General features: G+C 49.6%; 3 protein-coding genes across 6 annotated transcripts; 1 reads left to right on the top strand and 2 right to left on the bottom strand.

Annotated features, from left to right (window-relative positions):
• The first annotated feature begins 2,379 nt into the window (after nucleotides 1–2,379).
• Nucleotides 2,380–17,885, top strand: KHNYN (KH and NYN domain containing). 3 transcript variants are annotated; one of them, XM_043919631.1, is made up of 8 exons: nucleotides 2,380–2,784; nucleotides 9,930–10,150; nucleotides 10,958–12,078; nucleotides 12,237–12,367; nucleotides 12,454–12,550; nucleotides 15,580–15,687; nucleotides 15,896–15,997; nucleotides 16,430–17,885. In XM_043919631.1, exons 1-8 carry the CDS (start codon nucleotides 2,676–2,678, stop codon nucleotides 16,680–16,682), a joined length of 2,142 nt encoding a protein of 713 aa, XP_043775566.1. In that variant the 5' UTR covers nucleotides 2,380–2,675; the 3' UTR covers nucleotides 16,683–17,885. The 3 variants fall into 3 exon arrangements, with proteins under 3 accessions (XP_043775566.1, XP_043775567.1, XP_043775568.1); XM_043919632.1 differs by lacking the exon at nucleotides 2,380–2,784 and adding an exon at nucleotides 8,996–9,290; XM_043919633.1 differs by lacking the exon at nucleotides 2,380–2,784 and adding an exon at nucleotides 9,403–9,527.
• Nucleotides 4,255–8,689, bottom strand: CBLN3 (cerebellin 3 precursor). Its single transcript, XM_043919636.1, has 3 exons — nucleotides 7,807–8,689; nucleotides 7,406–7,525; nucleotides 4,255–7,096 (listed from the first exon to the last, which is right to left on the bottom strand). Exons 1-3 carry the CDS (start codon nucleotides 8,104–8,106, stop codon nucleotides 6,899–6,901), a joined length of 618 nt encoding a protein of 205 aa, XP_043775571.1. The 5' UTR covers nucleotides 8,107–8,689; the 3' UTR covers nucleotides 4,255–6,898.
• Nucleotides 17,886–19,206: 1,321 nt separating the features above from the next.
• On the bottom strand, nucleotides 19,207–22,575 carry SDR39U1 (short chain dehydrogenase/reductase family 39U member 1). 2 transcript variants are annotated; one of them, XM_043919634.1, is made up of 6 exons: nucleotides 22,480–22,575; nucleotides 22,063–22,169; nucleotides 21,891–21,973; nucleotides 21,375–21,496; nucleotides 20,226–20,369; nucleotides 19,207–19,957 (listed from the first exon to the last, which is right to left on the bottom strand). In XM_043919634.1, the coding sequence occupies exons 1-6, from the start codon at nucleotides 22,493–22,495 to the stop codon at nucleotides 19,545–19,547; spliced, it is 885 nt and encodes a 294-aa protein (XP_043775569.1). In that variant the 5' UTR covers nucleotides 22,496–22,575; the 3' UTR covers nucleotides 19,207–19,544. The 2 variants fall into 2 exon arrangements, with proteins under 2 accessions (XP_043775569.1, XP_043775570.1); XM_043919635.1 differs by lacking the exon at nucleotides 22,480–22,575 and adding an exon at nucleotides 21,580–21,664 and having other exon boundaries at nucleotides 22,063–22,451.
• Nucleotides 22,576–27,290: the final 4,715 nt, after the last annotated feature.

Raw genomic sequence — 27,290 nt, forward strand, 5'->3', positions numbered from 1 at the left:
CCCTTCTTTGCTGTTGAACAATTTACAAGAATCTGATTTGAGATTCCCCCTATTTTTAGAGGAGCAAATAAAGAAGATGGTTCCACAGTTGACCACTGTGGACACTGCAGACCACTAGTCACTGCTTTTCTCCTTTATACCATCACAATTTCCTTTTCTCATTTTGGGCACTGGCAGCTGAGTTTCCCAAGTCTCAACCACAGAAATTACAAAGCCAACAGACAGTCCCAGATATAAACAAAATATAGAGAACATTCTATACTGTATCACATTAAAAAATACTTAAATTACTAACATAACATTGTAAATTAACTAAACTACAATAAAAAAATTTTTTTAAATACATAACTATCTGGTGAGATGGGCACCCCCTAAGCCTTGCTATACTGTGTTTTCCTAGGGACTCTTTATGATATCCTTGTGTTTCTGGGTAGAAGTAAACACATCTGAAAGAAAGAAGCATTATAACAGGTAAATGGCAACAATAAAACAATACAAAAATCCTACCCACTGTAAAACGATTGTCCAAGAATCCTTGGGACATGCATCAGTTTTGACTTGTTTCTTAGTTCCTATGGTAACAGTAACTTACATATATTAGATACTTGGTCAGTGCTTTCCAATCCTGTGGGATAGATACAATGTTTCCTCTGTTTTGTAGAGGAAGATAATAAGGCAAAGGGAAGTTGAATAATTTGCTGAAGGTCATGTGCAGCTACTAAGTGAGAGGCTCCAATGCCCACCACCTTCACCACCATGTTCACTGTTTGTCACACAAGTATATTCATTTTGTTGCTAGAGTTACTTTCTCCCCACTAATCTATGGCCTCTCCATCTTTTGTTAATGTATTCTAGTAATATACATTCGTATAATGTATATTAAGATTTCTCCATTTCAGTTTGGTCCAGATTAAGACAATTTACAAATTAAAACAGAGCTGGTCTACTTAGTTGGGTCCAAGAACAATTCTCTTGGCCCTGATCAATTTTGACTCAAATGTCATGCCCTTGATTTCTGAGCCATAATGAGAAAAAAAGCTATTTCGAGTTGCTGTTTAGGCATTTTACAGTATAATGACCCAGAGTCTGGACATTTGGATAAGGACTTGAGTTTAGGATTCCTGTCCCAAATTACCACTTGCTTTTCCCGGGGTACCTTGGAAAATGACCATTTAGAGTTGAACCTGTGTAAAGTTAGTGACCTGAGCCCCAACCACCTTCTATATAATACGCTCTTGCTAGCCTGTTCACATGTGAACCGGGGTCAGAGCACTGCCCTTCCCCTTGCTCGTCGCCTCCCTTTCCCTGCTCCTGGTTTCTGGGATCTGTAAGTAATAAGTCTTTCAATTTTACTTCCTTTGTGGATTGTACTGTACCTTCAAGCAAAACGACTGCAGGTTTTTACTTCCCCAGCTGGGCAACCGAGGGAGTTACTTGCTGATCCTATGTGGTGGCTTGTGCCTCCTCATTTAGCAGATCATAATCTGCATATCCTTAATTTAATGTACCAGCTACATGTCCCCCAAAACATAAGGGGTGCCATTTTCCCTCAGTTTAATAAATGGTGCTATTTTGTAAGTTTCTACATTCCTGTAGATGGAGAAAAATGAATCAAAGGAGACTGCAGTGTCTGGATTGCAAAGGACCTAAAAATATCTCATTAAGGAATATGGATTTGATCCTAGACCCTCGCCCTTCCCCCACAATCCCCTAAAGGGCTTTAAGGCAGTGAAGTTCTTCTAACTAGATCACTATGGCAACCCCAGAGTGAAGAACGGATTCACTAAAGGCCAAGGGGCCAGTTAGGAAGCTTTCCTAGAACTCTATCTGGGATTTCAGTAGTTTGAGCCAGGATGGGTGGGAAACAATGGATGGAACTGATGGAGCTGAGTGACTGGATGGGGGTTGTGGGAGAGGGAGGAAGGATTGTGGCTGGTATTTCCTTGGGGCAACAGGGATGGTCCATTTTTGGACACAGAGAATAAAGGAGGAAACAGATTTAGGGATGAAAGACTAATTTTAGCAGGTTTACTTTAAGGTGGGATAGGCAATGTACAAGTCTGAGATTTAGGAGGGAGGTTCTGGAGATAAAAAAAAAAGTGGAAGTTCCATAACGAGTCAGATGGAGACTCCTGCTTTTGAGATTGTGTCAGGACAAGAGGAATTCTAAGACAGAACCTTGAGAGAAACTGACATTTAGGAGATGGGCCGCGGTACAGGAGCCTGAAAAAGGCTTCAACAGAGTTGGAGGGAGAGGCCAGAGCGTGTGCAGTCAGGGAAGTGGGGGCAGGGGAGTGCTTCTAGAAGGAGCGGGTGGCCAACAGGGTCAAATGTTAGGGAGAGCCTGAGCGACAGAGGACTAGATGATAGTGACATTAGTGACGTGGGAGTCCTGAGTGACCAGCTGAGGGCAGTTCAGATAGAGCAGCAGAGGCCACAGTTGACTTAAGGGGTGAGCAACCTGTGCACATAGATATCTGGCTCTAAAGGGGAGGAGAGGTGACGCTCACTAGCATATAAAGCTGAGGGTAACTACACGTCTACCACTGTTTCCACATCCATCTCTTTCTGTTTTAGATTTAAGAGATTCGAGTCTATTTAACAGCTAAACAGAAGGAGGAAGAAGGGAGGGAGACATCGAACCTACAGGAGGGAGGAGAGGAAAAGAAAAGGCTATGTTTGCAGGAAAGAGAATCCACGACTGGTGGATGGAGATAGCTGCCTTGACGGAGAGAAGGACACGACTTCTACTGAGTCAGATAGGAAGGAGAGATGAGGAGGACGGTGAGTTTCTGTTTATGCTGGTGGGAGGGTCTCTCCTGGGGTTTCTGCTTTCTCAGTGAAGCAGAGTGAAGAGTCTGCTGCGGGCGGTGGGGGCAGAGTTGGAGGAGTAAGAGGTTTAAGGACAGAACAGAAGTCTTCAGCTGGATTCTGGGGAGGATGAGAAAAGAAGCTGGCAAAGAAAACCACAGAAGAACTGCTGGGAGGATAGAGGACCAGGGGCAGCTAGAGACCATGGATTTAGAACCACAGCATATCCTTCAGCAGGACTTTTCTTGGTAGCAATCAGCTGCCAGGGCGTGGGTGTGGAGAAGGTGGACAGTTGGATTCTATTCTTAGGTTCCTTAAAGTCCTAGGAGATTTTTGTGCCTGAAGAGGAACACTAGCCACCATCTGTGCTTTATTTGTTGTCTAATTTATTTACTTCACAAAACTACTTATGCAAAAATTGTCTATATATTTAAACACTATTTATATAACCAAGTCAAAATCTATACATTTTGCAAATCAAATTATCTAAACATTGACCACAAATTTAAATCTTCCTACACATTTCAATAGAATCATCATTATAAAATGTCAGCTTCTCTACATGCTTCAAACATTTTGGTAAAGCACATGTATAAGGATTATAAACTTTTTTACACTTACACTCATTATAAAACTGGGTTTGTAAACCCAAGAGGACATTATCTCAATTCAGACCAATTATTGAATTTAGATATCCAATAGAAGAATATTTTCTCAGTGAGATGATGTTTTGAATTGTTAATCAAATTATTAATTATTATCATTAATTATGAATTCTTGGTTGGGACTTGGGAACTACTTGACCTTCTAAGATGATGAAAATATGAGCCAGTGTTTATCTTATACATCACTGGAACTTTTCAAGTCCACACTTTTCCCATGAATTAGTGTAATGTAACTGGATACTTTCTCTTTAAATTATTTCATGTTTAAGTGTAATGATTATAACATGCAGATGTCTCAAAGATGTCCACACCCAAACCTCCTGTGTTTAATGGTAAAGGGACATTTTCTATGTAATTAAAGTTAAAGGTCTTAAAATACAGAGATTTCCTGGATTATCTGTGTGGGCCCAACCTAATCATATGAGCCATTAAAGTTAGAGAATTTTTAAAGTCAGAGACATAACCTAAGGGTAGGTCAGAGAAGTACTGTGAGAAGTACTTGGCCTGACCTTTTTGGCCCAAAGATTGATGGGTAGGAAACTCAATCCTACAACTATGAGGAACTGAATTCTAAATGAGCTCGGGAATGGATTCTTTCAGTTCAGTAAAGATGGCAGCCCTGCCTACGTGACCTAATGAAATCCCGAGCAGAGAATCCAGTCATGCTTTGCTGGACTTCTGACCTATAGAAACTGTGAGATAATAAATCAGTCAAAGTGTGTTAAGACACTAACTTTGTGGTAGTTGTTACAGGGCAATAGAAAACTAACACAATAACTTTACTGACATCATTTACAAATTTATTTAGCTCATTTATATTTTTACAAACTCCCCCAATACCCCCAATATTGCTGTTTTCCCCAATATCCAATCTCCCCTTTTTTCTTATTATATAACTCCTGACATTTAGCTGGATATGGCTGCCTGGAATAAGGACTTATTTTCTAGCCTTTCCACCCCTACCCGATGTGGATATATATGACAAAATTCTAGCCAATGAGATGCAATCAGAATTTTTGGATGTACCTCTCAGAAAGCTTCTTTTAAAGGAAATGGGTGTGTCCTTCCTTCCTCCTTCCTGGGGACTGTAAGGCTGATATAATGACTGGAGCTCAAAGAGACATCTTGGGTCAGAAGGTGATATGCTAAAGGCGGTGGAACAGCAAGAAAGGAAATGGGGCTGTGATGATCATACAACTGCCATCCACTCCGGGACTCTTTATTTGCAGATTCTCCTATGTGAGGCAGAAATAATCTACCATTTTGTTTAAGCCAGTATTATTTTGGGTTTTATTGTTACTGTAATCTGATTATAATTAGTAGGGTAGTATAGAGGCTTTCTTTCCCAAGAAATGAAGGATCATGTTTGAGCAGTGAGCAGTTATCTTTTGGATGTTTGACTAATTCATCATCATGTAACACACTGCTGGAATTTCTTCCTTCCTAGTTGTAATATATGACCAGATGGTGCCAATCAATCTCTTTCATTTTTGGTGCAGTTCCAATTTTTTCTGGAATTACTCAGAGCACTCTTGATCCACCCATCCCTACTTATGCAGATAAGAAAAATAAATGTGCCTTATGAATAAATATAATATCTGCTATATTTATACTCTTCTACTTATCAAAATTAACTAAAAATATCCTATTATGGTCATACTTCTTCACTCAGTATATTAACTACATTTTTGCACCTTGTATAGTTGCTTTTTTCTTTTTGAAAATCACAACAGAGTTGTGGATTTTAAAAATTCACCTTGTTCCAATTAACTATATTATTTTCCTTTTGATTATCAAATTGTCACAAATTCCACAAAGGTCAATTTGTGGAAGCCTATTAAAATTGGCTCCTTTGCCTTCGTAGATCTACCCTATACATTAAAAAAAAAAAAATCTTTGCTTTTCACCTTCACCAGTAGGTTCAAGGTCTAGAGTTATTCATGGCATGGAACTATTCTCTGAGGGAGCCTGAATCCCTTTAAAGCTGAATAATATTTGAGGCAAAGATCCAGGTGCTAAGAATGCACGTCAGATTTTTCCCTGATGTTGTTTCACGCTACTTTAGTGATAAAGTTTGAAAAAGTAATTTCTTTTGGAAAACCACAACTTCACATTGGTATTTCCTATTTAACTCAAGCACTACCAAATCCTTTTTTATTTGACTCTAACATACAATTTTGCATTTACTGTCTCTACAACATACCTTCTTGTATCCTGTAATCCCTGAACCTAGCTGAAACAGCATCTTCTCTCTTTAGCGATCCTATAGCATCTCACCGCCCATCATTCTCTAACTACTTTACTGATAGGGTCGTCCATGCTGGGCCAATGGGACAGAGAGGTGAGACAGAGTTTATAACACTGGCAGGAGAGTGGCTGAAGAGACGCACCATGGAGCCCAAGGTAACAGGAAGTCTGAGAAGGAGGATAAGATGCCATAAATCAGGAGAAAGAAGAGAGGTTGTGGGATGTGTGAAATAGGAACAGTGAAGGTCAGTGAGAGAGCTGGGAGGAAGGAGGTGGTGGTCAGAGCATGAAGTGATCGAACTTCAGACTATAAAGGTAGAGCAAGGCTAGGAGGCAGCCACAGTCACTGATGTGTTCCATGCCTGGAGACCTACCCTGGCCTGTGTGTGACCCACCTCTATCTCCAGCTGCCAAAAGAAGCTCTGTATACCTGCTCTCAGCCAAAGCAAACATACACACCCCATGTCTTGGGTGGAGAGGTGAGGGCCAGAGTCCATCTGGGATCTGCCACAAATAGATGCCTGGGTTCACCGTCTCCTGGCTGCCCCAGTGTACATGGAAAGTGTGTACTGTGTTCAGGCTGGGTGCATGCCCCCTTCCTGCTGCACCAGTCACGGGCTCTCGGCTGCTCTGCCGCCCTCCCTACACTTCTGCTAGTGGCTGAGCCTCCCTCCTGCCCTGGCCCACGCAGTGCTGGCTCAGCTTCTGACTGCAATGGCTGAGACCTGTGATGCTGGCACTCCTCACAGGAAGGAGCCTGCTGGGTATGCTAAGGCTGGCCCATCTGGTCCCACGCAGGGGCCTGTCAGGCTCACCTGAACCACCTGTTCCCAAATAGCACCAAGCAGGAAGCAGGGGTTGGGGGGTGGGGGACAGAAAGAGCAGAGTCTGCAAAGTAGCACAGGTCTCCCTACCTGCCAAACCCTGCCCTGATCCGAGGACTGCAGTGGGAGGCTGGGGGGGCAATTGTGGGGGTGGAGTAAGAAGGGCAGGTCCTGAGACACCAGAGCTCTACTCCTCACCTTGGATGTCTGGCACAGGGTCCCATGCAAGCAAGTGGAATAAAAATGCAGCCAGAGAGCATCTCTCTCCTGCCTTAAAGACACTACTTCTGGGGCAGAGGGCAGAGGGCAAAGGTCAGGGGCTAGGTTTCCATCCTTGAAAGGCTTGAGTCCTCAGAGTGGGAAAATAAGGAAGCCAGAGAAGCTTGAATATTTCCAGCCACCCAGCAGGTTCCCTCTACGCAGGCGCAGAGATACCCGGTCTCCAGGGTCCAGGGGCAGCAGCACAGAGCTGGTGGCCGCCTCCCGGGTCACATCTGGATCGTTGGCAAAGGCCGAGACGACAGGCCATGTGTTCAGCATCAGGCTCACCTGGGGAGGGGAATCCAGTTAGCACCTCTCCCTGGCCCTCATCCCAGGAACTCCACTCCCCTCCTTTACTCTAGCCCCAGAGAGACACTCTGGAACCTGGGGCTCAGTGCGCCCTCCTGGATGGCTGAGAGGTGGCCAGCACTGGACTCTGTGCCTCCTTGACAGTCTCTGCTAAGCAGGCCCTGCCCCCACTTGCTCCTGGCCCTCCAGGATGTAGGTTAATGGAGGTCTGCCTGGGGGTCCCCTGCGCTCCCCTCCTCCCTTCCCCTCTTGAGCCAGGGATGGGACAGGGCCTAGGGTTCAGGTCACCTGGACAGTTTGGCGGTTGTACACCTTCACCACATGGAATCGGAAGCTGTAGACGCCCCGCACAGGGGCCACGAAGGAGCCAGAGGTGCGGTCAAAGCCACCTCCCTCGTTCACCAGGACCTGTGGGAAGCAGACCCTGCTGAGTGGGGCTCGGGGATGCCTGGGGCTCCGAGAAGCCACGGCATTGGGGGAAGGGGCAGTGAGTAAGGAAAGGAAGGGGTGGTAAGTAGACTAAACAGGAAGAATGGACAGATTGAAAAGAAATGATGAGAAAGGGAAGAAAGGTATGGTGGGAGTGAAGGGAAAGCAGACAGGCAGCGGGCCCCACAGCAGGGCCATTTCCTTAGCAGCAGAGTGGGTTTGGACAGTGATTCCAGGTCTTTGCCGGGTAGGGGCGTTACCTGGTCGAAGTAGATGGCTCCACTGGTGCCATTGCTGATCTCCCCTGCGGGCTCGTGGTGGTGGCTGCGGACTGCAGCAAATGCCACTCTTCCAGGGGGCCCCTCTCCCAGGGCTGCTCCCCCTGGCCCTCCTGCAGCAGCTCTGCCGGGCTCACAGACCACCAGGCACTCGCCTTCCAGGAGGACTGGCTCTGTCCCCTCCTGGGCCCACCCGGCCCTCAGGGCCAGAAGTGTGAGGGCCAAAGGCAACCCCAGGCTGAGGGAGGGACGTGGCGGCCAGGGTCGCTTTGTTCCCAGCATGGCTGAGTGGCTCTGTGACCCACAAACCTTCTCTTTCTGCTCCTTGGTTCTTCCTGCCTCTCCCACAGGCTCTCACCACCCCTCAACCTGCTTCTCAGCACTCTCTCTGGGACTCCTGGTCACCTGGTCTTGGCGTCTCTCTCCATCCGTCTCCATGCCCCACGACTCGGTCCTGCCTCTCACTCCTGCTGTCACTGCAGTTCCCTCCTCCTTGGCCGGGCACAAAATAACAGCAGCTGGGCTTTGGGAGGGAGAGGAGAAATGAGACAGCCAGACAGGAGGGCTGCAACCAGAACCCCAGGGCAGCCCCCTCCGGAGAGCACTGCAGGCTGGAACTGGGACCACAGAGAACATGGGTGTAAGATTGTGAGTGCACGTGTGTGTGTGTGTGTGTGTGTGCCCGCATATCTGTGACATTCCCTTCCTCTTCACTCCTCCCCTCTTCAAAATCCTTCACAAGTCAGCAGCCCTCTTAGCAGTATCTTTTCCACTGTTGGAAGAAAGGGAATGTTCTTGTGTTTTCCCCCTAACTGTTTTGGTGGAAAGTGCTTGGGTCAAGGGGTGTCACTATCCTGTGACCCTGGGCCAGTCTTTTTCTTTCCCTGGTCTTCTATATTGTTATCCGAAGGGACTGCATTCGTCCCTTTAAGGCCCTCTTCACCTCCATCTCTCCATGAAGTGGTTCCTCATTCCTGAGAAACAACTGCGCGGAGCGACTCAAAACTGCGCGGAGCGACTCAAAACTCCGAGGAGCGCGAGGAGCGTTGACCCGGCAGGCTTGCAGCCGCGGCGGGCGAGGGGGCGGGGCGGGGCGGGCCGGCGGGGGGCGGGGCCGGGGGCGGGGCCCCGATTGGGGCCAGGGCCGGGGCCGCGGCCGGGGCTCGGGCCGGGGGCGGGGAGCAGCTGGCTGCTGGCGGCTGGCGGGGGCGGGGGCGCGCTTCGCGGCTCGGTGCTGGCCCAGCCCCGGGAGGGGCCCAGCTGACTCCGCCCCTGGCCAGGAAGTGACTCAAAAAACTGTTTGTGATGTGGGGAAGAGAGGTCCCCGTTGGGTGAGGAATCGGAAAGGCCCGCCCCGACTCGGGCCCCCCGCCCTTCTTCCCTGGGCCGGGGGCGCGGGCGAAGCTGGGGCCGGCGGGCACCGAGCGGCGCCGGCGGGACCGAGGCTGCAGCGGGCGGCGAGGCGGGTAGGCGCGCTCTCCCCCGCGCCCGGGCTGCGGGAGCCAGAGGGCGCAGTGCCGAGCGCAGGCGGGGGGCGGCAGCCGCCAGCGGCCGTGGGCGGGGCCCGGCTCGGCCCCTCGGCCCAGCGTGGGGCGCGTGGCGCGACCGAGGGGGGCAGCAGAGGGAGGGGGAGGGGTGGGAGTGGCCAGAACCTCGGAAATGGCCGACGAGGGACCCCAGAGGAGAACCCAGTTCAAGCCCTGGTGAGGATTCATCTCTAAAAGGCCGTCTTGGACCCGGAGGTTGCAGAGACCTGGAGGAGAAGGGCTCTTTCGTCACCTGTCCACTCCTTCTGGCCTCCAGACCCAGCTGGATCCTCCTCCCCGTTCCTGCTCAGGGCCGTGGTCGTCATTTCCCAAAGGCCACACGGCCATCCCAGATAGACAGTCTTGTTTATCCGTGACTTCGTCTCCAGGGAGAAGGCCCCCGTGTCCAGATAATCTGACATTCCCTCCCTATTTTAACTAAACTGAAGTTTTGGTTACCTCCTGGGTTGTTTACAGGTTTGATAACTAGGTGCGACCTGTTGATAGCTGGTTAGGCTAGGAGACCAAGATTTGGGCTGAGGGGACATCAAGGCTCTGAGCTGCTTTCCCTCTTTTCAGGGTTGGGCGGCCAAGCAGCCATGCCTACCTGGGGGGCCGGCTCCCAGTCCCCTGACCGCTTTGCGGTGTCTGCGGAGGCCGAGGACACGGTGCGGGAGCAGCTGCCCCACGTGGAGCGCATCTTCAGGGTGGGGATGAGCGTCCTTCCGAAGGACTGTCCTGAGAACCCTCACATCTGGCTGCAGCTGGAGGGCCCCAAAGAGAACGCCAGCAGAGCCAAGGTGAATGCCTCTCCTTGACCCTTCCGGGGAAGCAATGACTCCCTCCCCCGTGGAGGCAGGAGAGAGGAGGGGCTGGGGAGGATCTTCGCTTCTTGCTTGTCTCACTGGCCCTGAGCTTTGAGGAACTTGCACGTTCTCTGTCCATAGTTTTGGTTTCATTTCTGCTGTAATGACCCAGGTTCTGCCAGGGCTTGGAAATAAGTGATTCAGGTCAAATCAGTTTGTACTCTTTGGGAGAACAGAGATAATCTGGTTGGGCAAGCAGGCCCCACCTAGGAATTCACTGTGTGGTGGGAGGCCACATTGCTTCCTCTGGAGTTAGTCAGGGCTTCCAGTAAGGCACCACCACTGAATACTATCCTTGTAGTCCTAGTTTCAGTTTCCTTATCTTTAAAGTATGAATAATAACAGTATCCACCTCACTGAACTTGCTGTGAATGAGATAAAGCACGTAAGGCATAATGCATGACTTCTGTAAAAGTTAGTGTTGATGATCGTTGTGATGGAAATATGCAACATACGTACACACACATAAATGTTTAGAAGAGACGGCCTTTTAACCAACAATATCTTGAGTTGAGTTCTAAATGGAAATTCAGCCCCAGGTTGTCACCTGAAAAGAGAAAAAGTGAGTTTCTCTATCCTCTTTTAATCCCCACCTTTTTCAGGATCTATAGGGCTCCATTTCTCTGCCCAGGCATCCTGGAGCTCAGGAGACAGCAGTGGGCCTGCAGGGGCTATCGGACCATTTAAGATTCCAGCAATCTCCTTTTTCTTCCTACTTCCCTTCCCTCCCTTTTCCCCCAGGAGTACCTGAAGGGTCTCTGTAGCCCGGAGATACAGAATGAAATCCACTACCCACCCAAACTGCACTGCATCTTTCTGGGAGCCCAGGGCTTCTTCCTTGATTGCCTGACTTGGAGCACATCTGCCCACTTGGTGCCGGGAGTGCCCGGCTCCCTGATGGTCAGTGGCCTGACTGAGGCCTTCGTCATGGTCCAGAGTCGAGTGGAGGAGCTGGTAGAGCGGCTGAGCTGGGACTTTCGTCTGGGGCCATCCCCTGGAGCCTCTCAGTGTGCTGGAGTGCCGAGAGAGTTCTCTGCCCTGCTGCAGGCCAGGGGGGATGCCCACACAGAGGCCCTGCTGCAGCTGCCCCAGGCCATCCAGGAGGAGCTGCTGAGCCTGGTGCAGGAGGCATCCCGGGGGCAGGGGCCCCAAGCATTCCCATCCTGGGGGTGGGGCGGCCCAGGTCCGCTGGGCGCTCAGCAGCAGGGAGTCAGGACTCCCCTGGGTGACAGTGGAGTGTCTCTGGACACGGGACCTACAGGGTGGCAAGAGTCAAGGGGAGAGAGACATGCCGTGGAGAAGGAGGGAACAAAGCCGGGTGGTGCCAGGGAGATGGATTTGGGGTTGAAGGCGTGGTTCGGGGAAGAGACCTGGGAGAGACTAGTGGCCTTCAGGCCACAGTCAGGAGGAGGAGAGGCCGGGCAGGCAGGGCCTCTGAAGGGGAAGGCCCTGGGGAAGGAGGGAGTTCCCCAAGAAAGAGGAAGGCTTGGGGTCCAGGGCCAGCCTCCTGGTACCCAGGGCCTCTATCAGAGGGCATCTCAGCTCCGGGGAGCCTCCCTCCTCCAGCGGCTCCATAATGGGGAAGCCTCACCTCCAAGAGTGCCCAGCCCCCCACCTGCGCCTGAACCCCCGTGGCACTGTGGGGACCGGGGGGACCGCGGAGACCGGGCAGACAAGCAGCTGGTTGTGGCTCGAGGCCGGGGGTCTCCGTGGAAACGAGGCACCCGGGGGGGCAACCTGGTGACTGGCACACAGCGTTTCCAGGAGGCTCTCCAAGACCCTTTCACCCTGTGCCTTGCTAACGTGCCGGGCAAGCCAGACCTCCGCCATATTGTCATCGATGGCAGCAACGTGGCCATGGTGTGAGTACCTGGTGGGGCTGAGGGTCCCAGGGAGGGGGATGAGGTAGAGATGGGCAGTTGTGTTCATCTTGGGGACATGTGCCAAGCGGCGGGCAGTCCAGCCAGGCTGCCAGGCCTCCACTCTAGGGCCCTTGAGTGCTGACCCCTTCCCACTGCAGGCACGGCCTCCAGCACTACTTCTCCAGCCGGGGCATTGCCATTGCCGTGCAGTACTTCTGGGACCGAGGCCACCGCGACATAACTGTTTTTGTGCCTCAGTGGCGTTTCAGTAAGGACTCCAAGGTCAGAGGTGAGTTGGGCCTGGTCTCTTGTGTCTGCGGATGGGCCCCGCGTTCACCTCGGGGGTAACCCCAGTGTGCTCCTCTGTTTCTCTAGAGGGTCACTTCCTGCATAAGCTGTATTCCCTCAGCCTGCTCTCCCTCACACCCTCCCGGGTCTTGGATGGCAAGAGGATCTCCTCCTATGATGACAGGTACTTGCTTCTCTCTTATCCACAGACTCGACATTCAGGGAGCCTGGTGGGAGACTGAGGGGGAGACAGAAGCTCTGGCCCCTTCACACTGTAAGACTTGAGTCGTGGGAAAAGGGCCACTTCTCCATGTGCCCCTATGATTGGGGAGGTAAACCTGCCCTGCAGACAGGATGAGATGGATGGTGGACAACTCTGTTTCATCCTTCACTTTTTCACTTATCAAACTAAAGGATGCTTCGTATTTATATTAATAGTACCATCTTAATGGTACTATTTTCTAGATGGTAGTACCTTACCATCTAGAAAACACTGGTTTAATGGAGACATGGGAAAGCCGGTGATAGGAATAGCTAGCTGACAAATGCCTCTTACAACCTAGATGTCCAAACACATAGAGAAATTCTCCAACCTTCTGGAAAAACCAGAGTAAACGATCCAAATAATGATAAATAAAGAATGGATTCCATGCATAATACGGCTGTACAAAACATGGTATTTAAAAGAAGATAAGTGAAAGATCAATGGTCTTAGAATTTGAAGGTCTGAATCTGAGTTTCCTTGCGTAGTCATTGTGGATTCTCTTAGTGGATTAACCTCTTTGTCTCAAGTTCCTCTTCCATTCATTCATCCTCCTTGTGAATGTCAAAAGAAGCTAAGGTATGTGCTTGCCTCACTCAAGGTGCTCTGCTGGAGGACAGTGATATTCTTTAGTTTTTCACAGACTCAATCAAGTGTGGCAGCGTGTCTTATCTCCATTGTACAGAACTGGAGACAGTGGGTCGGAGTAGTTAATTCTCTTGGCAAAGGCTATGACGTGGCAAAGGAAGACCGAGAACTTAAAGCTGCTAGATGGCCGAGAACTTAAAGCTGCTAGATGGTTTACTTGAAGAACACAAGACACATGTCCTCCCTGGTGTACACAGTGTGGGAGACAGGTGGATCTTACCTATTATTATTTTTTTTAATAGACTTTTTCCCCTCCCTTTGGCTACACTGGATCTTTGTTGTGGCATGTGGGGTCTTAGTTCCCCCAACCAGGGACTGAACCCTCATTCCCTGCATTGGAAGGTGTATTCTTAACCACTGGACCACCAGGGAAGTCCCATGGGTGGATTTTAAAAGCTAACTAACTAATTTGAAAAAATTATGGTGGTTAAGTTCTTTATTCTCTAGGATTCTCAGTTTTAAATTAAAAAAGAGTTCCCAAGCTGTACTGATTATATATTTTGTTTTTTCAAATGCTTAGCTTTTACTCCCTAACAGGTATTCTACAAAAAAGACAGTTCACATTCTCCCAATGCAGTTCTGTTTTATGCCTAGATTTCACAGGTTATCTGAAATAGAGAACCTTCTTTACATGCCAGCATTGACACAATTAAAACTGAAGGTTGAGTCACTTGTAATAAATTTTGAAGACATGTGTCTGTACAGTTGTATAGGTCCTGATAGGCAGAGGTACAATATAAATTTTGTATTTTGCCTAGTTACAGTGAAAAACACAGTGACATGTAGCACAGACCTACTGAATACTGTGGAACAACATACGATCTAATGTGATAATAGTACAATTATCTTTAATCTGAAAATACATGTTGTGTATTATATGATACCATATATAATGTTATCTCTTTAATTTGTTTCCCAGACAGAAGCTCAGCCAGACATCTGTCATACTGAATCCTGATTAATGTCCCCTCTATACCACACTAGGGCTTCCCCGGTGGCTCAGACAGTAAAGAATCTGCCTGAAATGCAGGAGACCCAAGTTCCATTCCTGAGTCAGTAAGATCCCCTGGAGAAGAGAATGGCTACCCACTCTAGTATTCTTGATGGGAGAATCCCACTGACAGAGGAGTGTGGCAGGCTACAGTCCATGTGGTCACAAAGAGTTGGACACGACTGAACGACCAAGGCTATACCACACTGTTTTTCAGATACTGACTGCCTGTGTGGTACTAGGTGTCTGGCCTACCGAAGGAGGCAGGAATCAGGGAAGACTCGATTCGTCACTTCAAAAAGCCCAAAGAAACTGTAAATCAAACACTACAGAATTCAGAGGAAAGGCATCTCCCTTCTGGCTGGGGTCTTGTGGGAAGGGAAGGATTTGAGAGTTTTTGCTGATTGACAAGGATATTGGATGCATTGGATCTCTTGGTTTCTAAACCTGTTAAGGACTCATCTCGTGAGTTCTACCCCAGTCCTGTGGAATCAGAATTATAAAATGGGGCCCAGGCATCTGTTTTTTTGATGCTCCCCTTGAGATTCCTCTCATCAGTTAGGTCTGGTTTCCTTCCAGATGGAGGGAATAAAGGGAACAGTTTGAGAAACATGAAAATCAGACAGCGCAGGGCATGTTTGAAGAGCAGGGTGAAATCTGATCATTGATTTTTTCAGGAGCTGTGAGTGCCTTAGGGAGGGAGAGAGGAGATAAGGCCTTAACAGTGGCTTGGAGCTGGTTGCTAGGCCTTAGCTGCCAAGCCTGGGATGTGGAAACATTTGCTGGATAAAGGGCAAGTTTGGAAGACTTGTGTAGGGGAAGAGCAAGTTCTCTCAGGGGAGGAGAGGCTGGAGGTGGTAAACGGCTGGGGGCAGGAGACCCCCTTATCAGGAGGCTATGCAGTAGTACCTCAGTTGCGTTGTCCAAGTAGCTCAGGTGGTAATGGCAGGACTGGAAATGAAGGAAGCAGAGTGGAAGGCCTCAGGGGAGGCACATGAGGGATCTGTGACTGATTCAGGGGGAGCGGGGAAGAAGACAGAGCAAGGGCTAGGTCTTTCTGTCTCATATTGACAAGGCACAGAGTGTTGTGGAGGGTTGTGGTGACTGGAGGGGTTGCTCTTGGGAGACATGGAAGGGTTCATCTTTGTTTTCTTCCTAACCCATGGCGCCTGTATCCAGTCAGTCATCTGGTGGCTGGTTCAAGGTGAGGGGCCAGATCTCCATCACTAGAAGTGCGTCATGGGCGTCGATAAAGTGCTCTGGGGTGGGACCTTGTTGAATCCCAATATGGCTGCTGTGGTTTTTGAGACAGGTTCATGGTGAAGCTGGCTGAAGAGACCGACGGGATCATTGTCTCCAACGACCAGTTCCGGGACCTGGCAGAGGAGTCTGAGAAGTGGATGGCAATCATCAGAGAGCGGTGAGGGAGCCCTCCCCTGAGAACAGGGCACAGACTCAGACCTTTCTCTAGAACCAGCTCTGATCTGCCACCGGGTGAGGACTCTGGGAAGGGGCTGACACCACTTTGCGAAGGATGGTAGCCGGCAGCTTCTGATGGTGTTGGTCTTAGCTGTCCGGGCAGTCGGCAAGGGCCGCTCTGTGACCACACATTCTCTGTGCCCATCCAGCCTGCTGCCCTTCACCTTTGTGGGAAACCTCTTCATGGTGCCGGATGACCCCCTGGGGCGAAATGGCCCCACCTTGGATGAATTCCTGAAGAAACCGGTCAGGTAATGCCCTGCTCTTGCTCTGCAGGGGCCTAGCAGGCCTGGAGAGTCGGGTGAAAAAATGACTCAATCCAGGGCAGCTTTATTCTATAGTAGTTCAGGTTGCCTGGGCTCTGGCCCAAGGAATCCTGACGGCAGACCCTTCAGGCTGGGAAGGAAGCTCCCGCTTCCTGTTTTCCCTGATCAGTGTGTTGAACGGAGTTATTTGGTAAATGGTTGCTTTTACTCATAGCTGGTTGCATTGAGTACGCCCTCTGCTGGACAGAAAGTAATTATTAGACTAAAGCGAGGTTGACCATCTGGTTCCAAAGGAACCATCCATCTTCCCTGCAGAAGAGGGTTGATACTGCCACTCGGAGGTCAGTTTCTAGAACTTCAGGCTCGCTCACTCTAGGATGCTTCTCAGCTCATTCTGTTCTCTCTGCTTCTTCCCAGGGCACCGGGGTCTTCTAAGCCTCAGCCTTCTGCCAGGGGCGTCACAGAACACAGTCATCAGCAGCAGGGGAGAAAAGAAGAGGACAAAGGCAATGGTGGCATTCGGAAGACGCGGGAGACAGAGCGGCTCCGGCGCCAACTGCTGGAGGTGTTCTGGGGCCAGGATCACAAGGTGGACTTCATCCTGCAGCGTGAGCCGTACTGCCGGGACATCAACCAGCTCTCTGAGGCCCTGCTTAGTCTCAACTTTTGAGCCTCACCTGTCTGAGTGGCCGCCCCCCCGCTCAGCTCCAGTCTTACCCAGTTCAGCTCATCCTGAGGGTCCCTCTGCTGCTCACACCCTGCCCCAGTACCCCCCCCGCCCCCCCGAGTTGGTGCTCTGTGTCAGAGGTTCTGAGGAGGAGCATCCGTAGGTGAGGAATGCTCTTGTGTGGAGCACTTTGGGGACAGGTCCGTGACGTGACCTGATCTCATCTTGAGTCAGGACCTCGACCAGCTCTCAGGAGGTTCTTCTAAGCCTTAATTTCTCAACCTTGCCTTATGCAGGGTTTCTGTAGGGAGCGGGGGCTGCTGCAAGGGGTGGATGCCGGAGACTGGGACTGCTGGCCCCTCCTCCATGCCGAGCTGGGGGTGGAGGCTAGGCTAGGGTAGGTGGGAGGGGAAGGGAGAACAGGTGGCCGGGAAGCTGAGCCTTTCCTCCTTGTGGCTGCTGCTCTGAAGGCCAGAGGACAGGAACGCTTCCCAGGCCTGGCTGGGCTCCTGGGTGCAGCAAAGGGAATGCTGGCCCCTGGAAAGGCTCATGTTCCGGGGTCTGGGTCACAGTGGGGCAGCAGCGAGCTGGTGGAGAAGGCAGAGGGAGACTTGGCTTCTGGTCTCAGCTGTGCCTGCCTGTGACCTTGACTGATCTTGGTCTTTACTTCTGCCTACAAGTCGGGGGTAAAAACGCCTGTTGGGAGGAGAGATGAGAACGTGGAGGAAAACCATTTGGACGAAAGGTACTTGGACCAAGTCTCAGGTGTGTCTGTCTGTGGTTGCACAGGCTTCTTAACCAGAACCTCACTTTCAGAGAGCTGAGGGTCCTCTGTCCCCAGGGCCTGTGTCCTGGATTTTAACACTGCATCCTCAGTATAATGTGCCCTGTAATGGCTGCGTCCCTTTTGGGCAACCCTCCCCGCCCAATCCACATTTACAGAACAGGTAATTAGGGTGACTGCATTACCAGTAAACTCTCAGGGTTTGTTCCTCTCAATGGCAGCTCTCCTGTTGCATCCAGGTGTTTGTTTACAGATGAACGAATGTGTTGGATAGTCCCAGTCTCTGGTTAACGCACTTGCTCGAGCGCGGAGCAGTCACCAAACTGATGAAGCCATGTTCTGTGAGGACAATGACCACGTGACCTGACCCTAGCATTTCCTCTACAGAACAGCTATGTCGCATAAAGTGAATCCCACTTCTGCTCCATGTGTGCGTGTATGCGGATGGGAAGGGTTTATAGAGGTTGTACCTAGAGGAACTAATCTGGAAAACGAAAACGGAAGAATCAGAGTCGGACCAACTGCTGTCACCTCAGGACTTTCTCTGTCCACCTTGGTTCCTACATGTCATTGTCCTGTATCTGCTTGAGGTCCTCCCGTGCCAGGGAATCTACGACCTCCGAGGCAGCACATTCATCCATAGCCAGTACTAGTCAGCCCTTCCTTTAGCGCAGCCCTAAATATGCTTCTTTGAGGCCAGTCATTCCCTCAGGAACAGTACAGAGCCAGGCAACTTCCTAGAGTCCAAGACCAGATAAAGAAGTAGGACAGGTGCCTCTGGCTTCAGTGCTTTCTGAGCCCTATAGCAAATCCCTGGACAAGGCTCTCTTTTTAGGCTCTGACTTCTGCTGCCTGAGTGATACAGGGAGTTGAAATCACCTGAGATTCTCATACCAGCAACTAGCATGTGGAGGTGAATGATGGAGGAGGTCCTTGGGGCCCTGTGTTGTCACCCCACCCCATGGGTGAGGTATACCCCACTGAGCAGGGCTGGGGGGCAGTCGTACTGGGGAGAGACTAGTTGGGGCGGTGACTGATTCAAAGACAACCCACGGTCCCCTCAGAAGAAACAAAATTGGTTAACATGGTCTGAAATGGGGGCTAGGGGAATTACATCTAGTCAAACTCTGGCAGAAATCAGGGTTGATAGAGGGAGATGGTCCTCGATGAATACTTGGGACTCTTTTCCCCTGAAATGTTTGAGTTTGTAGTTTTTGATAGGTTCTTTGTACCTTTCACTTTCAATGCTGGTGGATGTGCAGTGGGCTTGAGGTAACGTCTGCCCTCTGGTTGACTAAAGTGGCCTGAGATGAGAGGCAGGTCCTTAGCTACTGACAGCCCTAAGCTTTGCACAGCTTTGTCCTGCTGCAGCTTGATGAACAGGCTGGTGTGTGGTTGTTTATCAATTCACCGCTGTCCAGTGACAGACCAGAGGCTGTCCTAGCCTCTGGCCTTGTTTCTTCCCCTGCTGGTATCCTAACAGCATTGTGTGAACAAGGAAGTGTGCAGGGTGACCACAGAGCCCACTGGAAATGGATCACTGTTCCTCTTGCCTTCTCACTTCTACCTTTGTTATAACCTTGTGCCTCAAATTTGTTGCCAGCTCTTTTGGCAGTCAAGAGATCAAGAAGGGAGATGTTGCCTGTTACCATTTTCAAAACTCCACGTAAAGGAGAGGGTCATCTTGGATGACATTCCTTGAAATAAATTTCAGGAGAATCTAGAACAAAGAGATGAGCTGAAGCTAGTCAGTTAATTTGTCTTTATTGCCTAAACTGCAAAACATTCTCTGAATACCAAGGAGGAGAAATGGGGCAGGAACAGGACACACAAGGAGACCAAACTTGGATATTTATCTATAAGAAGTTGAAGAAGTTAAGGTCCCAACATAATGCGACTGTAACCCTGAAATAGCAGAAATCTCTCAGTTAAATAAGGTGGGGCAGTGGGACAGTGAGCAAGAAAGAGGGCTTAAGAACCAGATAGCTTTCAGTCTCGAGGAGAACCCGAGCTTATGCAGTCTCTCACCAGTAAGCCCCTGCTGAGGAACAGGCCTCAGGCCCTGCCTTGAGCCTCCCCATTTAGGCTATGATTTCCTTCAAGGCGGCTCCCAGCTCTGGGAAAGAATACTGGTAGCCAGCAGCCAGTGTCCGCCGTGGGACCACCTTCTGGCCCTCCAGCAGCATGACGGCACGTTCTTGCCCAAAGACAGCTTGTACCACGGCACTGGGGAGAGGGATGAAGGCTGGGCGGCCCAGGGCTGCACCCAAGGCCCGGGCAAACTCAGCATTGGTAGTGGAGGAGGCGGGAGCCACTCCGTTCAGGATCCCCTGCACATGGCTTGTTTCAAGGGCATGGGCCAGGATTCCCGCCAAGTCTCTGATGTGAATCCAGGGGAAGAACTGGTGGCCTGAACCAATGGGGCCCCCCAGGCCCAGACGGAAAGGCAACAGCATATGACCAATGGCACCGCCTCCACGGCCCAGCACAACCCCTAGAGCAGGCAAGAAGGATGGTACAGGGAGACCCCTCGACCTCCAGGCACCCCCAGTGTTCCTCTCCGCTTTCCCTTCATCACCCTTCACCTATACTGACTCTGCTCTGTGGCAGGTGAGGGCTCTGGCTCTCTTTGGGATGTCCGTCCTCCCACCTGCAGGTCAGCCAGAAGTGGTGGCATCTCCTGTGAGCTCAGCTTCCCTTATCCCCAGCCCCTCCATGAAGACATTCCAACCCCATCTGATACCCAGACCCCTTGTTCTCACCAGAGCGCACCACCACCTGGCGTGTAGAATCTCCAGGAAGCCTGGCTGCAGCTTCCCATTTGGTTACGAGGTTGGAAAAAAAGTCGAAATCCCCTCCTGGGCTGTCCTCATCGTACTCTGCAGTCAGGCTGGGCTGGTAGTAAGCTGCCGGTGGAACAGCACTGGTTTGCCCTGGGTGTCCTTTGTCCCATCTGGTCCTTTGCAGTCAAGGCTCCCCTTACCTCACCCTCCTTGGCACCTTGGGAATCTCTCCATGGGTAGTCAGAGCCATGGATATTTTCCCCTACAACTTCTTCATGAGCTGACCTGTTCCTGCCTTGGAGTCATTCTTATCTTTCATTAGAGGGCTAAGCTGAGACCGCCAGAGTGTAGAAGCTAAGAACAAAGACTTCGGTGCCAGGCTGCCTGAGTTTTAATCTCAGCTCCAAAATTATTGTTACTTTAGGCAAATTACATAACCTCTCTGTGCAGAATTTTTACATCTTTAAAATAGGAATAATACCTATCACATAGGTTTCTTGTGAGGATTATGTGGAATATGTGCAAAGCACTTAGAATAGTGACTAGCGTATATGTATATATAGTGTATATAGTATATGTGTGTGTGTAGATATATATGTCTACCCTGGTGGCTCAGCGGTAAAGAATCTGCCTGTAATGCAAGAGACGTGGGTTAAATCCCTGGATTGGGATAATGCCCTGGAGAAGGGAATGGCCACTCCAGTATTCTTGCCTGGAGAATCCCATGGACAGAGGAACCTGGCAGGCTACAGTCTGTGGGATTACAAAAAGTGGGATACAACTGAGTGACTAAACGTGTGTGTGTGTAAATTTGGTCCCGGAGGCAAAATACAAAAACTGACAATTCTGTTCCTAAAGCTCTCTGCTATGAGAAATAAGGGACCTGGGAGTAGGTGGGGCTTTCTCAGACACTGGGAGCAGTGCCACTCCTCTCACTTTCTCTGAGGTCCCCATTTCTCAGTGAAAGTACACAAAAGTCAGGAGAAATATGTGTGGAATGAGGGCCTAGGTAGAGCTTGTGCCTGGAAAAGACCAGCACTCTGCAGCCTGAGCTACCCCTCACTGGACTGCCTCCTTTCCTGGGCTAGTCTAAGGGCTGGTGATTTGGGGGGGCGGGGGGGAGCCTACCTACACCTGTGACTAAGACCCAGGCCTGGGGGGGTTCTGGGGCCTTGGCTATGGCTCCAGCCAGCGTTTGGGTGGTCTCCAGGCGGCTGCTGAGAACTTCTTTTTGAAAGGCTGCATTCCACCTGCAGGAGAAACATGCGTGCATGCATGCTCAATCATAGGAGAAACACGGGGGAATAAAATACCACTAAATACATGCACATACCCTTCCTTCCCTCTTTCCCTGGAGCCCATCTATATCCACGCCTAGTAAAGCCCTCATTGCGGCTTAGAGAAACGGTCCATCTCTCCTGTAGAGGGAAAAGGCACAGGTACTTGGGGGCATCCTGAATGGGGAGTAAGGTCCACTGACGGAGTGGGAAACAGGGCAAGTGAGTGTGGAGAGAGGGTGAGGGAACGAGCAGTTCGGAATATGGGTTGAGTTCTCCATCTGCCAGCCCCAATCTCCACAGCTCACAAGTTCCCATCAGAATTGGCCCTCTGCTCTAAGAATGTCAGTTTCAGGGCCCGGCTGACCTGCGGAGAGGGTTGAGGATGTTCTCTCCTGCCAGGTTGACTGCAGCATCGCAGCGGGGCAACCCCGACGTCGTGAGCTCATCCTGTGGGAGAAAGCACACAGTGGCCTCGAGGCCTCGCTCGGCGCCACCCAACTAAGCCTTCTTCCCATGTCTCCAGAATATGGACATACCCACGTGATCCGATCTGGCCCTGGCTTTCGGGAGATCAACGTCACTTCGTGGCCCCTGGCCTTGAGCAGCTGGGTTAGGGCTGTCCCAATGAAGCCCGTCCCGCCACCTGATCAGAAAATGCGAGGTGTTTATCCTCCCGGGGGGGCCTTCCGTCCCGCATGTTGCCCCCTTCTCTGGTGCCCTCCCATCTGACTTCAGCTTTCTCTCCTCCTTGCCCCCTCCCCGCGATGCGTGCAGGGTGAAACACAGGGTCTAGGGAGATTCGGCCCCTAGGGCTTGGAGCCAAAGGCCAGGTAGCCTGTGTACGAGACGGTGCCCTTTCTCAGAAACAGTCTCCTAAGCCCTCAATTTCTGGGTGTATCTTCTTTTACAAACATGCCCCCTCCCGCCCCCACCCCCTTCCGGCCCTCCCTCACCCACAAGAACTCGCATCGCGACCACGACCTAACGCGCCTGCGCAAGGTTTAGAGTGCGCCTCCTCTAGGACGCCGCTATAGCCTTTTGCGCATGCGTTTTTCCGGGAAGCGAGCTCCGGTTGTAGGGTGGGCCTGATTGGGGCTGGGCGTGGCCCTGCCTGGCGACCCGGAAGATTTCGTAGAGAAGGCGGTATTTTTCATTGCAAGGCGTGGCTGGGACCAGGCAAGGAGGCGGGGACGGGGAGTAGACTGAGGGGACGAGCCAAAGAGAAGAGGCGGAGGAGGGAAGATCTTAGCGTAGAAAAAACCTTTGACCTAAAGCCCGAAGCTACTCAAATCGCCGAATTCTGTATGTCCACTCCAGTGTTCTTGCCTGGAGAATCCCAGGGATGGCGGAGCCTGGTGGGCTGCCGTCTATGGGGTCGCACAGAGTCGGACACGACTGAAGCGACTTAGCAGCAGCAGCAGCAGCAGCATTCAGTTAGATAGATCAGTAGTCCAAGAGAATCTGTCCAGCGGTACAATGGATTTCTTTCTACCCAGCCTATTATTTTACCTTTTCTTCTGCCTGTTCCAGCTCCTTGCTGTCGGCATTTAAACGTCCTCAAGTGCTCTTCTACTTAAAATAATCCTTCTCCAGCACTGTTCTTCCTCTGCTAATGTCTTCATAATCAAACTTTTAAACTTTAAAGAGTGGGGTCTGTTCTCTACTTCTACTTCACATCCGCTGGCTTTGCCTTTAGCATTCTCTGCCCCGCTCATCAAAACTAATGCCTAGTTTTCGTTTTTCTTGACCTCTGTATTGCTGGACACTTGCTGACTCGTCCCTCCCTTTGGAAATGCTTGTTTCTCAGCCTCAACAAAAGTCTTACTCTCGGTTGGGTCTTTTGCTTTTCTTTTTCAGTCTCTGTTGCTTGCTGTACCTCCAGGTCTTAAAATGTTGATATTCCTCGAAGCTGGGGCCTAGGATCTTCATCTCTTCCCATTTTGCACTTTCTCCCAGGTGTGTATCTCTGGGAACTCAGTTACCAATTTTTAAACATAAGACTTCCCAAATCACCTGTGAACCATAGAGCCTGAGAGGTACTGAATTCTATAAAAACTTCCCATTAGATATCTCTTCTTGGATATCTAAAACTCTGTTGACTTTCAGTTCAGTTCAGTTCAGTCCCTCAATTCAATTCAGTCGCTCAGTCATGTCCGACTCTGTGACTCCATGAACTGCAGCACGCCAGGCCTCCCTGTCCATCACCAACTCCCAGAGTCTACCTAAACCCATGTCCATTGAATTAGTGATGCCATCCAACCATCTCATCCTCTGTCATCCCCTTCTCCTCCTGCCCTCAATCTTTCCCAGCATCAGGGTCTTTTCCAATGAGTCAGCTCTTCGCGTCAGGTGGCCAAAGTATTGGAGTTTCAGCTTCAACATTCCTTTCAATGAACACCCAGGACTGATCTCCTTTAGGATGGACTGGTTGGATCTCCTTGCAGTCCAAGGACCTTTCAAGAGTCTTCTCCAACACCATAGTGCAAAAGCATCAATTCTTTGGCGCTCAGCATTCTTTATAGTCCAACTCTCACATCCATACATGACCACTGGAAAAACCATAGCCTTGGCTAGACGGACCTTTGTTGACAAAGTAATGGCTCTGCTTTTCGTGTCCAACTCTTTGCGACCCCATGGATGGACCGCAGCACACCAGGCCTCCCTAACCATCACCAACTCCTGGAGTCTACTCAAACTCATATGTCCATTGAGTTGGTGATGCCATCCAACCATCTCATCCTCTGTCGTCCCCTTCTCCTCCTGCCCTTAATCTTTCCCAGCATCAGGGTCTTTTCCAATGAGTCAGCTCTTTGCGTCAGGTGGCCAAAGTATTGGAATTTCAGCTTCAACATCAGTCCTTCCAATGAACACCTAGGATTGATTTCCTTTAGGATGGACTGGTTGGATCTCCTTGTAGTCCAAGGGACTCTCAAGAAACTTCTCCAACACCACAGTTCAGAAGCATCAATTCTTTGGTGCTCAGCTTTTTTTATAGTCCAACTCTCACATCCATACGTGACTACTGGTAAAACCATAGCCTTGACTGACAGACCTTTGTTGACAAAGTAATGTCTCTGCTTTTTAATATGCTGTCTAAGCTGGTCATAACTTTTCTTCCAAGGAGCAAGCACCTTTTAATTTCATGGCTGCAGTCACCATATGCAGTGATTTTGGAGCCCAAAAAATAAAGTCTGTCACTGTTTCCATTGTTTCCCCATCTATTTGCCATGAAGTGATGGGACTGGATGCCATGATCTTAGTTTTCTGAATGTTGAGCTTTAAGCCAACTTTTTCACTCTCCTCTTTCACTTTCATCAAGAGGCTCTTTAGTTCTTCTTTGCTTTCTGCCATAAGGGTGGTGTCATCTGCATAACTGGTTATTGATATTTCTCCCAGCAATCTTGATTCCAGCTTGTGCTTCATCCAGCCCAGCATTTCGCATGATGTACTCTGCATATAAGTTAAATAATCAGGGTGACAATATACAGCCTTGATGTACTCCTTTTCCTATTTGGAACCAATCTGTTATTCCATGTCCAGTTCTAACTGTTGCTTCCTGACCTGCATATAGATTTCTCAAGAGGCAGGTCAGGTGGTCTGGTAGTCCCATTTCTTGAAGAATTTTCCACAGTTTGTTGTGATCCACACAGTCAAAGGCTTTGGCATAGTCAATAAAGCAGAAATGGATGTTTTTCTGGAATTCTCTTGCTTTTTTAATGATCCACTGGATGTTGGCAATTTGATCTCTGGTTCCTCTGCCTTTTCTAAAACCAGCTTGAACATCTGGAAGTTCATGGTTCATATATTGCTAAAGCCTGACTTGGAGAATTTTGAGCATTACTAGCATGTGAGATGAATGCAATTGTGTGGTAGCTTGAGCATTCTTTGGCATTGCCTTTCTTTGGGATTGTAATGAAAACTGACTTTTTCCAGTCTTGTGGCCACTGCTGAGTTTTCCAAATTTGCTGGCATGTTGAGTGCAGCACCTTCACAGCATCATCTTTTAGGATTTGAAATAGCTCAACTGGAATTCCATCACCTCCACTAGCTTTGTCCGTAGTGATGCTTCCTGAGGCCCACTTGACTTCACATTCCAGGATGTCTGGCTCTAGGTGAGTGATCACACCATTGTGATTATCTAGGTCGTGAAGATTTTTTTTGTACAGTTCTTCTGTGTACTCTTGCCACCTCTTCTTAATATCTTCTGCTTCTGTTAAGTCCATACCATTTCTGTCCTTTATTGAGCTCATCTTTGCATGAAATGTTCCCTTGGTATCTCTAATTTTCTTGAAGAGATCTGTTGACTTTGCTTACTAAATATCTTCTAGATCCATCTATTTCTATCTGTGCCACCATTACTCACCTTCAAGTTATTAATATTATCCTCTTTGATCTATTTTCTGCAATAGTTTCTTTAACAGGTCTCTGTTTTTGCATGTTTTTTTCTCTCCAAACTGTTCCACACACTGAAAAGCTGAATGAGTTTTTAAAAATATGTGGGAGGAACACTGTGTGGCATAAATTCCTGTTACAAAGTTCCTGAATGTGCTGGATAGACTTGAACTCATCTTCACTTTAATGCGTTGTTGAGTTAACTAAAAAATAAATCTCCAGAGACCAAAAACAAAGTGTTCTTTGCGACTGAGGCTACCTTATGGGTTGCCAGACTATCTTTGTAACCCAAAGGCTTGGTTGCCAGACAGTGCTGGGGAAGGGGCAAGGGTGAGGAGCTGTGGGGAGAAGCGGAGGAGTGTTTGCTGAATCAGGTACCTTTAGATCACAGATTCAGGAGGGTGGAGGTCCATCAATAGCCTCATGGAGGTGAGGTGGGAATCTCCTAGAGCTTTGTGCTTCTTGTAAGAGGGGATATACATACAGAGTGGGACAGCACTCTGATCCCAGCCACCATTCCTCCCTTGGGAGGCTGATGGAGAGCAGGCGCTTAATGCCTTAAAGATGTTTTTGTTTGGGGTTCTGGGGATTGGTGGGTCAGCTTCTCCTTCAGCCTCTGCTTTTTCAACTGACGTAGTTAGATTAAACGGTTCGCAGATCTCACAGTCTGTCTGACACATTGGCAGTTAAAACGTTCAAATCTGAGCCAGATAACAAGACATGAGAAATTTCCATCTGCACATCTGGGTGGAAGGGGAAGTGCAGCTGGTGCCCTTCAGGAAGACAAGGGTCCCTCCTGAGTCTGTTGTAATCATAAGGACTTCATTCATTGAAATGGAACTGTTTCCCCCACAGTTGCTTCCTGAAACAGCAAAAGGAGCTGACCACAGTCCCTCTGGGTAGTCAGGCCATCACTGTGGGGCAGGACAGGAAGCCAGGACGCAGGGAGGTATCCTTCCTTTAGCAGGGGCTGGGGCAGGACAGGATGGGGTGTTTGCTGGTGACTCTGCATCTTCCCCCATGCCAGCTCTAACTGTGTGAATGCCCTCTTCATTTTGTTTGGGCAACTTCTCTCAGGCTCTGGGATATGACTTGTTAAATTCTATTCACATCATCACTTTTTTTTTTTAATCTGCACTTTCTCTCAGGCTCTTGGATATGACTTGCTAAATGCTATTCACACTATCATTTCACGTACTTTCTGATTAAAATATGATAGAGCCAATCAACCAAAATCCTTACATGGAGACCCAACAGATAAAGGACCCTGGAACCCCTCTGGCCTCCCTTTTTAACACAGTCTCAGACCCTAGAGTTTGTGGTGATAGAAACAATGTCGCCTGAGCCTTACCTTCTGTGGAGATGCCAACTC

The sequence above is a fragment of the Cervus elaphus genome, chromosome 12 (assembly GCF_910594005.1).
Source record: "Cervus elaphus chromosome 12, mCerEla1.1, whole genome shotgun sequence".
NCBI classification, from domain to species: domain Eukaryota; kingdom Metazoa; phylum Chordata; class Mammalia; order Artiodactyla; family Cervidae; genus Cervus; species Cervus elaphus.

Bases quoted from the DNA above. Each gene is read 5' to 3' on its own strand.
- KHNYN (XM_043919631.1), top strand. From the start codon at position 2,676: ATGTTTGCAGGAAAGAGAATCCACGACTGGTGGATGGAGATAGCTGCC. The intron at 2,785-9,929 runs GTGAGTTTCTGT...CCCTCTTTTCAG, and splicing joins AAGGAGAGATGAGGAGGACG to GGTTGGGCGGCCAAGCAGCC. The intron at 10,151-10,957 runs GTGAATGCCTCT...CTTTTCCCCCAG, and splicing joins AGAACGCCAGCAGAGCCAAG to GAGTACCTGAAGGGTCTCTG.
- CBLN3 (XM_043919636.1), bottom strand. From the start codon at position 8,106: ATGCTGGGAACAAAGCGACCCTGGCCGCCACGTCCCTCCCTCAGCCTG. The intron at 7,526-7,806 runs GTAACGCCCCTA...TGCTTCCCACAG, and splicing joins GAGCCATCTACTTCGACCAG to GTCCTGGTGAACGAGGGAGG. The intron at 7,097-7,405 runs GTGACCTGAACC...TCCCCTCCCCAG, and splicing joins ACAACCGCCAAACTGTCCAG to GTGAGCCTGATGCTGAACAC.
- SDR39U1 (XM_043919634.1), bottom strand. The intron at 21,974-22,062 runs GTATGTCCATAT...TTTCTCCCACAG, and splicing joins GGCCAGATCGGATCACGTGG to GATGAGCTCACGACGTCGGG. The intron at 20,370-21,374 runs GTAGGCTCCCCC...TTCCACCGGCAG, and splicing joins GGTCTTAGTCACAGGTGTAG to CTTACTACCAGCCCAGCCTG.